Source organism: Protomyctophum parallelum, assembly GCF_964188405.1.
Source record: "Protomyctophum parallelum genome assembly, chromosome: 1".
NCBI lineage: Eukaryota > Metazoa > Chordata > Actinopteri > Myctophiformes > Myctophidae > Protomyctophum > Protomyctophum parallelum.
The window spans coordinates 9,445,002-9,456,921 of record NC_139697.1 but is presented as its reverse complement, the minus strand read 5'-3'; the positions used below and the strand labels follow the sequence as shown (position 1 = coordinate 9,456,921).

The following is an 11,920-nucleotide window of genomic DNA, read 5'->3' as shown; positions in this document are numbered from 1 at the left end:
TATCCGGCAAGCCTGATTGCAGTTTCTTCTGTACCCCCCCCCCCTGTAACTGTATGTATCTCCACTCATATCATTCATTCATAAGAATGCATACCTACCTTTTCATTGATATTATTTACATTTACCCCTTGTATTGTTGATATTCAGCTATTATACTAGATTTTTTTACACTAACATTAAATTTCCATTGACAATGAATGGAGAATTTACGTCATTATCACACTCGTGTGAATTGAGGGGGCGCTTATTATCATACATCACATTCCGTGCTCAGCCAATCAAATCATTTTCGTGGTACAAACTACAAACACACAAAGCTGGGCCTCAAAAATCAGTGCGCAACTTGGCACAATGAAGAATTTGGCGCACCTTCAGTGCAAACCGTAAAGAAGGCACAGCCAGGCAATACTGTGTTGAGTTGTGCTTCAAATGTATGCCTACTGTAATTCTGCAAACTGTTAATAAATACTTCAATCAATCAATCAAATCACAGCTCCGAGTCCTACAGGCTACAATACTCTAACCTTTGGCATTCCTGTGTGAACTCTAGCCCGACCAGGAAATTAGGAATGTATTAGGCCTCTATGGTGTAACCTATGGGTTTAACACAACAATAGTAGCTACCCGTCCCTCATAATGGTATTCTTTCATTTGCCAGTTGCCATCTCCAAAGGAACCTGGGACCTGCCCAGCTGTTGTTCACACCGCTGTTATAGTAACAAATGTGAAAAAGCAAATGGCCTAACGGACCTTCCTAATGAAAGGAGGTGGGTTACTCCACGGTCGGGTTACAGTGACATTTTCCCCCCACATGCAAAATCATGCAAAAGGTAAATAGTGAGGCGGAGGGATACGAACACCATGGCAGAACATGGCCGTCACCTCCGTCATGTCCTCTCCTCTGGGCCCGCCCACTTCAGCGATTGGCCGAGCTGCTCCAAAGTCGGGTTCTCATTGGACGCCGACACCGTCAGTCATAAACTATGTCAATGACGTCGGTCGTACACTGGTTATACTGTATCGCCTGGGTAGACAGTATAGTTACTTCGAATATTAAACAGAAAATAATGCCATGGATGGATGTAAATAGCGACATCGCTTCAAGCTGAATAATTGAATGTGTTTGAGTTACGAAACGCCGTATTATAACGCGGATTGATTGGCCTGTCGAGGGCTTTGGACAGTCATTTCAGGGTAAGTGGAATGATACATTTCCTTCCTGCGTCTTTTTTCCTCTCGCAGGGACAGAACTGCTTACATTTATTATGTAGACATAACAAAAAAGAAACACGTAAAATTCGCATTGTATATACGGCCCGAAATCTACAGTGCATATGTCGTGATGCCGTTATTAGGATTTTTAAATGATTGTGTACTCCAGATCGAGAACCGACTTGTGGAGAGTGCAAAAAAGGTAATGGCTGTCCGTCGGTCGGATTCGTATATTGTGAAATGGCTAGTATACACATAGGCTACAGTATATGTCATATTCTACAAACCGCGATTTGTTATGTCAAGATAAACAGGCAGTTTGGTTTATGGGTCAAATTAATCGCACAGCTCATTTGGCTGTACGTGAATGCTTCCAAGCTGTCAAATCATATTATTTACCTGTCTGCCGTCAGTGGGGGCCTACTTCGCTTCATAACGTTAGTTACGGGCATTTATAACATAGTTTTGAGTAATACTGTAATAGTCATCTATGATAATAGTGGCCGAGCTTCTAGCCCTATTTTTCCTAAATCCAATCCCAAGGAGCTCACTCCAATAACATGCTCCGTAGCCTAATGGAATTAAGTAGCCAATAACTACACAGATACTGGGCCTTTTGTTCAAAGCTACCCAGCAAATAGCTTTTTTTCTTCAGTTCTTGAGGTCTACGTATATACGAGGAAAGGGTTAGTTGAACCGTTCGGTGTAATATTGAATAATTTATGAAATTAGATTTTTTATATATTTTGAAGCCCTGGGAACAGACATGTTAGGTTAAAACAATAATAATCATCAAATTATATAAATCTCGCCTAACAGTTCTTTTTTACACCTGGTGCCAAATGTGCACGTTCCCCCAGAGAAGCAACTATAGTAGCTTACAAATATTTGTATCAATCATTGCCTTAATGGGCAACTTCCATAAGGAATACATTAAACGGCATGTACTGTGGCTTAACACAGGACTTTGTCATTTTGGTGTCATTCAGTTTTCTGTGGCATCCCAAGAGAGCATACTAAAGCTGTTGGCCAGAAGTAGGCCAGTTTGACAGTGTCATGCACCATAGTACACCCCCAACACTGATGGAGTCATCTAATGTAGGGAAGTTCAGCTCCACTCATATGAACAGAGAAAGCACAAAAGACAGGCTCCAGGGCATCTGGGCCATGTTAGCAGATACAAGGAGCTCGGTGTAACGTGTGAAATGAACCACAGCTTGTTTATTGTAATACTAATCATCTCTATGATGTGTTTTAATTGTTAAAGCCTGATGAAACAAAAGGAAAGTTAAAGACTATGTTCTGGAAGTTCCATAAATCTATTTCTGCATCCAGGCATGAGCAACAGTAAGATATCTCCTGACAAGGGGCGACCCTCTGGTGTGGTTAGGGCACAACACTTCATGGTTAAAAAGACTGTGTACTGTGATCAGAACATCACAGGTTCAATATAGGCATTATCCACAACCGGTCATGAAGTGTCATTGAGCAAGGCAGAGAGTTCAGTACCTGGTCACTCATTGTAAGTCTGCACGGCGTATGCACATTGGCTAAAGGGACCTATAATGTATCAATCATTTAAATGAAAAGTTATAGGTGAACAACTGTGACTTTATCACTCTCAAATTGGAGTAGGTGGTATTAACGATATGCTTTCCTTTCTGTAGTTCTCTCTGATTCAGCTAAATTGAAATGGGTAACAGTGCAGGGGAATCGGTCAGCACAGAAGGTTTTAAAAGGGCTACTGTTGTCTGCTAATGATCATTTTATGGTGAACTTGAAGGTGATTCAAGTTCACCATTCCCTTTAACTAAAAGTTTAATTTTAATACTTTGGTTCATGCAGATCATAAAAGTGACTTTAAATATGACGTTATAATCTTTTTTATGTGTTTGTCTCCTCTGGGGAACTGTTTTTTTGTGGTCAGGGTGATATAATTTGTCAAACACTGTCATATTACACAAAATCTTGACAATGATTTATGTGCAGAAGTCTATATTTGTTGTAAATCTGGTTTGAATTCTGTAGTTATAGCACGTGTGTAAACCTATAATTGTGTTCTGGAACTGCAGAGGCCATAAGGTGGGGAAGCAAAACTTTGATTCATGGTTAGGTAATGGTAAAAGTAGATTCAGCAATAAGATTCCTAAGAAAGAAAAACTAGACACCTTCCAATGTAATTACTGTCAATCATGCTTGTAGGCTACATAAAGATTAGACAATCAATTTTGGTGTTAGACATCTTGTATTCCTTTTTGTCAGCAGAAAGTTTATTTTTATTTTGTGGGTGATGTTACAAGTCATCATTAACTTTAAATCACACAAGTTGTCCATCTTCGGGTAGTAAAGTCATCATCAAATTAAATCAAATTGGGTGATTCAAGCAAATGCCCATTTGTCCCAGCCTGGTGCCCATTTTTGTGTACATTTTCAAAAAAGTAATCATTTGAAAATAATAATAATAATAATTATTATTAGTTTTACTGAAGTTAAGATTAGGAATAGGCATAGGTTTTTGCACCGTTTTACTGAGGTTAAGGTTAGGAATATGGTAGGAATAAGGTTAGGCATAGTTTACTGAGTTTACGTTTAGGAATACCAGGTAGAGACCGGTCTACCATACTGCCGGATTAATGGCCGAGGTGACTTTAGGTGAGCTATTCCCCTGGGTGCCTCTCATACACTCATAATTTGGGCATATCCGACCAAAAGGTGTGAGGGCATAGCGGCCCTCGCATCTATGTTGCAAAAAGAAATAGCAGAGTGCGCCTGTAGAACTTTAGCTATAGTCATATTAGGGCTTACACCCTATTGTTTTACGGGAACACTCAACAATGTATATATTGTTTTATCTACTCAAGTGGTTAACCAAGGTGGCAGATTCCTGTCCTCCAAAGACAATGAGGCAGAATTTGCACATCCCAAAGTTGTTCATTTTCCATCAGTACAGGTGTCTGTCTTGAGTCATCTCTAGTTTGGGGTTGACTGGGTTCTTGTTTCCTTCATGTCACAGAATTTTGACCCAAGTAGCGACCTCATTATCTTGGCATCCAATCGGTCCTCTAGCTTGCTCTTAATTGAACCATCAGAGCCTTGAGGGTGTCGAGGACGGATGAACGTGACAATTACAGTAATGAGGGGTCAGCCATGCAGAGGTTGGTGGGCAGAATAAGGCTGCACCCGGGTTCTGAATGGCTGCCCCACTCACACCAGTCCATAGCAAATTAAAGATAATATTGTAGCCTGACAGTTGCAAAGTTTGGAGAGTCAGTATGTTTTAATCATGTTTGCTTCTGGCAGTGGCAGTTTCTACAACATGTCTTGTTGTGGTAATTGTTCAGGGTCAGCGATTTTCAGTAAGTTAGAGCTAATGACTGAATGATTTCTGATGTGGCCTGCTCGGGAATAGGGCCCTAATAGACATAAAAGCGCCATCTATGCACAGCACGGAACAATATTAGTGTGCTGTACATGCTCCTGATTAAGTGCTAGTCTGACTCTGAGTGCATATAATGTTTGATAATAGAAATCATTACAGCAATCGAAACCCTTGGAGATCATTTCATTATTATTGCCAATACCACAGATTGTTAAATTGCCATGGCCTATAAGCAAAGAGCTGCTGTGACAATTTCTCAAGCACTTCTCAATCCAAAATAGAGAAGGTTTTGAGTGTGGCATCATACAACAGTCAGTGGACCTTTTGTTTCATTTAACATTTATAATAAAACACCTTCTGAAGCAGCTTTTACCTGACTTCAGACAATTGTATATTATATAGGATATGGTTTTTTCAACAGAAACCGCAGGGAAAGCCACTTTTACAGCCATCAGCCATGAATACATAACTGCTCAGCCATATGCGGCAGGAGTTGGATAATGGAAAATGGTCTTTGTATGTATGCTAGGGCCACTGTATTGTAACATAGGACATTTACATTTCGTTTTCTCCATAGTCATTGAAACATGACCAAACTGCACGTCAACACAACAGTGAATCAGAATAAATTATATTGTCTCATCACTCGTTCACAGGTGTAAAAGGGAGGTTCAGAGAAACGGAGAGCAAGGAGAAAAACATAGGTAATAATAATAAACATGTCAACAGAAACAGAAAGTAAAAAAAGGATTCAGGAGAAAACAAAGCTCACCGTAACAAGATCACCTGGAAAGGAGAGGTAGACTAAATGCATTGGCCGTGCTGTGGTCAGAATCACTGTAGCCTAAATTAATGTCTCCTCATTTCCAAGACACATGATACCATATATTCACATGCTCATTTTCATTTTTTAAATATATTTTTGCATATTAAAGCATGACAGGGAGGGACACAGCAACGGGGAAAAACATTAAGATTCATTCAGAAATCTGCCTTTTTCAAAAGTTGATATTTTGGGCTGGGGGTGTGCGGCGTGCCACTATAGGCTGCACATCATGGGGCTACCTAAATGGTTCATGTTCATCCACCACACAACATGTGTGCTCAGCAAGCGCGATCGTTTGCCCTTTCCGTTTTGAGATATCTTGTGTCCAACTAGAAATGATGGCCTAAGAGTGGTGATAGAAACATTTTTGGCCGTGCACCCCCAGTTACCTCCTGACCTAGCTGACGCACACCCAGTGCCCCGTCTCGTTGTATTTGGCTGAAAACCATAAATATTTTAATATGATTATGGAAAATAATCACGGAATGTCACTGCAGCTGCTGTATACTCCTGCAGCTGCTCTATACATCTCCTTACAACAGTGTTTTACCAGATTTACCAGCACGTTCGTGCACCACAAGGGGTGCGTGCACCACATTTCGGGAACCCCTGTGCCAGAGGAAAGGCCATGGGCCACCAAAGTCACTTCTCACATCCTCTGAACACATCACAGAAGCAAAGGGCTTAAAGCACACTCCACCAGCTAACTAGTATTCTCCATTTAACCTCACAAATATCCCACAGAAAAGCATGAGCTTTGAGGGTCAAGACTGGATGGGGTTCATGTACAGATAACAGCATGAAGTTGGACAGTTGGAGAACATCATGCTTTGGTAGTTATGCGATGGATGGACATGATATCCACAGCGATCCTCCGCTCAAAAAGCGATACTTACTGTGTAGTAGTGTACTACTAGAGATTAGCACCCATACTACATGACCAGTTGACGCTTTCTACTCAATTAACATTCTTGTCACATCATAAACGGAATATAACATTTATTTACACAACTAGCCCAAGTTGTGTCTTAGTTGACAGTACACTAATGTAGGGCTGGGGCGGTATGGGATTTGTATTACCGCGGTTATTGCCAGCCCCCATACCGCCCCCAAAAAATAAGGGAATAATAATGAGGGCTAATAAAAGTTACAGGTATGGTATGTGCGATATTAATTGTGAGATTACCATAATGACGGTAATCATTAAAGGACCACTTTTCAACCTATCTTTTTTCTACCCAGTCTGTGTCACATAGGAGGGCTTTGGGCAGTTCAGAAACCCACCCAACAGTGACATCAATGGAGAATCCAAGTTAATAGAAACTGCAGGCTTTCTAGTCCTGAAAAGTTGCAATGCGAAAATGGAAGCCATCATTCTCACGATAATAAACCCTGTTAGGGTCCATTTGGTTCCATTTGTACACTCTCAGAGTTACAGACCCATAAGGGTCCATTTGGTTCCAAACCATCATTTCCCTGGGGACCCCCTGGAACTGCCTCAAGGACCCTGGGTGTCCCCGGACCCCGAACCCCACTTTGGGAATCACTGCTCTATGTAATCTGATCTTTATAGTCTGATAAACCTTTTTTTTTAACACTTTTCATTTCATTAACTTTTCTTTTTTTAACCGCGGTAATGAACCCGATACCGCGGTATGCGTTACATACCGGCGGTATGGCGATATTGCGGTTATTGCACCCAGCCCTACACTAATGAGATTATCCTATTCCTTAAGCTTAAATCTGCCTGCAACCTATTCAGAGGAAATGGAGAACACATTAAGGCTTTCTTTCTCATAACAGTGCAAGCTTTAGGAGGAGTCAGCAGAAAGAATTGAGTCTTGAGACCTCAGGCTGTATTGCCCTCCACATTTCATTGTAATATAATAATTGCCATCTACTGTGCTACCCCCATTTTCAGGTCCATTGTATGACATTCAATCCATTGTAAGTTATCCGGTTATGACCCGTCCACCCCCCCCCCCCCCCCCCCCATCCCGTCCACCCCCAAGGAAGACACCATTGATTGTTTTTTTTAGCCTTGTAGAATATAATTAATATCTTGTCACCATGGCACCAAGGGGGAACTATACCATTCTTCAAAATTCAAGGTTGTGCTTTATTGTTACATCTTGTGTACAGGTAAATAGAAAATACAACTACACATCAGAGCCATCTGAACTGAGTGGTGCTGTACTGTGTACAAGCCCTCCTCCCTTGTGTGTGTGCGTGTGTGTGTGTGTGTGTGTGTGTGTGTGTGTGCGTGTGTGTGTGTCTGTGTGTGTGTGTGTCTGTGTCTGTGTGTGTGTGTGTGTGTGTGTGTGTGTGTGTGTGTGTCTGTGTCTGTGTCTGTGCGTGTGCGTGTGTGTGGGGCTGCGCAACAGTGACACTCAACAAACGCTATTTGCGTACTCGGTCCTTACTTACTTACTGTCCTACTGTAAATCAATTCATTTATTTAAGTTATTTGAACCATATATAGCTTGCTGTTTAACAGAAATGAAAACTAAAATATGTTTTTGTGAAGGAAATAATGAACAGATGACAACTTCCTTTCTCAGTTTTTGGGAGGTGTAGTTTCAGATTGATTTTATGTTTGTGTGGGTGTGTGTGAATGACATTGTGTGCACACACCTGTGTGTGCAACTTTGCAAGTGTGTTTGTTTATATGAGGGAACATTGTCTGACTGACAGAACTGACACCATTGTCCTCATTAATAATAATAGTAATTTGTTTCTGAGCAACAGTCTGTGGTTGCACATGCTATTTCAGTTGCTCCTATAAATTTACTATTTGTGTGTGGTGTAACTACAGAAATATAGCTAATTTTAGATTTACCAAAACACTTTTATAGTCTGTGCAAATTAATGCATTGTCTTCATATTATCGGACTCTTGTCAGTTGTTATCTCTCTGATACACATTGTGCCTACATGTGCACACATTTCTTTATATTAGCCTCCTCTGATATGACTGATAATATAAACTAATATTGGAATAATCTCTCTCTCTCTCTCTCTCTCTCTCTCTCTCTCATCTCTCTCTCTCTCTCTCTCTCTCTCTCTCTCAGGACAGGAGTGACGTTTTCTGCACCTCTACAACAATAGAGAAGTTGGCCAGTGTTGTCCCTTTTAAGTAAACAATGAACTAAGACACTCCCCTCCACACACACACACACACACACACACACACACACACACACACACACACACACACACACCCTGCACCCCTCACTCAGCGGTGCCCACCATCGCCTGGCTCAGCCTTTCGTCAATAGAGTAATTTACCTTGGCACACCACGCCAGGGCAGAGAAATGTGTGTGCGCGTGTGTCCCTGCTTGCATGCCTGTGTGTGAGTGTTTGGCTGTACAAGTAGTAGGCTGCGTTCCCTCTCGCCCTCTGAGAGGCACTTCTCTACTTGACTGATCTCAGCATCCTTCTCCGCAACTGCAAGGCATCATGGGGAGGAAAAAGATTCAGATCCAGCGGATCACAGATGAAAGGAACAAGCAGGTGAGCTCCCTCCCCTTCTACTCCATTGTGACGCGCTGTGAGCTTGTGGATTGTCTATGCAACAATGTGACGCCATCATACGACAAATTATAAATTAAGCATTTGGCTTCTTCTCTCTTTTTGTTTGCATCGGATAAAGTTATCTTTACATTTTATGACATATTCTGTGAAAAATAACCTAGATAGATGGATTAGAAATAATCTCACACTTGGCTCGCTCAGATGTTGCTACACAGACCCATGATACCTCCGAGGTCTTGGCTGTCCCGTCGGGGTCAGTTTCAGGGACTGGCAGCAGCAGTAAAGAGTAGGACATCATGAGCAGCACAAGATTTGGTGTTAGCAATGTCTGTGTTAACCTATATGTCCGTGTTAACCTATGTGTGTGACTATGAGTACCAGTGTGTGACTATGAGTACCAGTAGGGGCAAAAGTGGCGCTGTTGTGCCAGAAACAGAGAGAGAGAGAGAGATAGTGCTGCACTGTTGTAGTAAGCATCGGGTAAGCATCGGGTAGTAAGCATCGGGAAGCCCAATCATCTCAGTCACACGAGCCCCAGGACAGCTGCTCCAGATCAATCAATCCTTCCGTAGCAGCTGCAGTCCTCCAGCACACATGTGACTGTTCTGTGAGTGTGTACTTGTGTTAATATTCATCCATGCTTGTGCTGTGTGTATTTTGCATGGTTGACAGGCAGCATTTCTTAAAAGAAAAGCATAGAAATGCTTCATCATAGTTGGAGGGAATGTGTTGTATTTGAGCTGACATGGCACAAGCAGAGATTTGTGGACTACTGCGTCCGATTTCCATTCATCAAAGACTTGAGGCTTAAGTCTGCAAAACATGGACACACATGGATCATAAGCTGAATTTACACTGGGTATACTGGGCAGATATCACTTTTAGAAATGTCGAATTCTGTACCCTTCGCACCTCCACAACAGCCGCTCGGCAAATGAGAATGAGCATCTATGCAACACACTATTCAACTGTGTTTGTTGTTACATTCCCATTTGCCACTGTCATTTCTGACATCCTTAGCCAATAGTCTGATCTTGCACGTTGTATTTAGTGTCTTCTATATGCCTAAATTGTAGGAAGATCTGTGTTAAAAACAACTGGCGACCGGCCAATAGGAATGCATAATGAGGGCCGAGGGGACAAAGTAACTGCAGTTTAGTGTAGCTGGCTTTGTGTAAAGAAAGTGACTGATTGCAGGAGTGACTGCGGTAACGCAGCAGAAGGGACACCAATAAAGTTCTGTTTAGCTGTAATAGAATTGGCTCTGGCTCCCGCCTCCCGTTCATTGTCCCGAAAAATTGTGCCAAGCAACTGCCCATTCAAAGTGAGTCCCCTGAACACAACATACGTATATATTACGGCGTGTACCATGTAATGTGACCCCACCGTGAGTTTTATCTTGGAAGTGTATGACTGGAAGTATTTGTTGGTATGATACCAGCCGCACGTTCTCCTATGACTCTTTCCTAGTGGAAAAGTCTCCCTGCATTGCAACAGTGACACACATACACACACACACACACACACACACACACACCCTCACACACACACACACACACACACACACACACACACACACACACACACAGACACACGGCTGCGTATGACCAGTTGGGGGCCACATACACACCCACATGGAGCAGCCCCGCCTCTCACTGAAATAGTTTGCGGGTCTTGTCATGGTGTCAACTTGTTGAAGATGACAAGTGCGCAGAGCCTCCATGAACCTTCGATTGAGCAATATGAGATGGTGTTCTGGACAAAAGTCAATTCATATTGAATTAATAGCTAGAAAACGGCGAAGGTGCTGTTTGGAAATATGTTGCATTTCAGACGAATTAAACAAGAAAAGACAAAAGATACAAGCTCATTTCCAAGCAGTACAGAGCAGTGCCAAACATCCTGTGCAGTACCTCGAGTATGATGATGATATAGCTACTATAATTCTATAACTATAGACGTTGTCTATATATATTAGTTGCTGTCGGGTGGACACCTTGTACCGTACAAGGTTTTCAATACTTTTGATTGACATTCATGAATGAAGTAAATATTGACACTCATGACTGTCGCTGTAAATGTGACACACACTGCACAATATCAGCTGTCTTTGTTCTGTCTTTTTTTCCATATTGTAGCATAAACATCACCGTGGCAGAATGCACAATAATCTGTGTGAAGACAGATGTAAAGATCAGAACACATTATGTGCCCTTTCATTCTTTCAAAATAGCAACGTGGGGTGCCCACATTTTGACCCACATTTGGACATTTTGAAGAAAACAAATATTCTTTTCTTCCCCAAGACGTGTACAGATGTCCTGAGCACTACATGCGGTAGTTCCTAGGTCTGTGGGCGTCTTGGGCACAAATTGTGTTCAGATGGACAAAATCATGCTGTCCGCACTCTGCAGTCACCTTACATCGATGAATTCTTTACATAATCTATATCTGACACTAAACTGATTCTGAAGAAGGATGAACCCAAACAATATTTTCTGTTGTGCAGTCTTCTCTGTTCTCTGACTTTTCTCTATTGTCGTTAGTTTTTTCTCTAGGTCAGCTCCATATATGGAGATCTAAGGGTTTGAGGTTTGAGGTCAGATGTAGAGTTGCTGGCCGGCTCCATATATGCAGCTAAAGGGCCAGTCTTCTCCATGTATGGCTATCTAGGGTTTGATGAGGTCAGTGTTGTGACGACCATACAGTATATTATGGCATGATGTGTCACGAGGCGTGATGGACTGACAACCAGTATGGAGGCGTGTCGGATTGACTGACAGGCTTTGCAGGTTTTCATAGTAATCTGCGACCTACAGTCGTAATAAATCTTTCCCGCCCTTTTTTAATTCCTAGTCATATAAGTAATGTTGCACATTTGGACATGAATTTGATTTTGGTCATAGAATGAATCTCCTTTATTGAGGTGGGGTGGCATAGCTCGACGTATCAAACCATCTTAAATTCTT

The 11,920-nt window shown here is 41.9% G+C and overlaps 1 protein-coding gene across 4 annotated transcripts in view; it reads left to right on the top strand.

Annotated features, from left to right (window-relative positions):
- The first annotated feature begins 1,010 nt into the window (after positions 1 to 1,010).
- The window catches only part of LOC310870784 (myocyte-specific enhancer factor 2D-like), a 28,078-nt gene continuing 17,168 nt past the window's right edge, over positions 1,011 to 11,920 (top strand). For 3 of the 4 annotated variants that reach the window (XM_083782097.1, XM_083782098.1, XM_083782095.1), the window contains exons 1-2: positions 1,011 to 1,194; positions 8,488 to 8,930. In XM_083782097.1, the coding sequence (XP_083638223.1) occupies positions 8,877 to 8,930 (54 nt within the window). In that variant the 5' untranslated portion in view covers positions 1,011 to 1,194; positions 8,488 to 8,876. The remainder of the gene's footprint in view (positions 1,195 to 8,487; positions 8,931 to 11,920) is intronic. The other variant, XM_083782096.1, reaches the window with a different exon arrangement.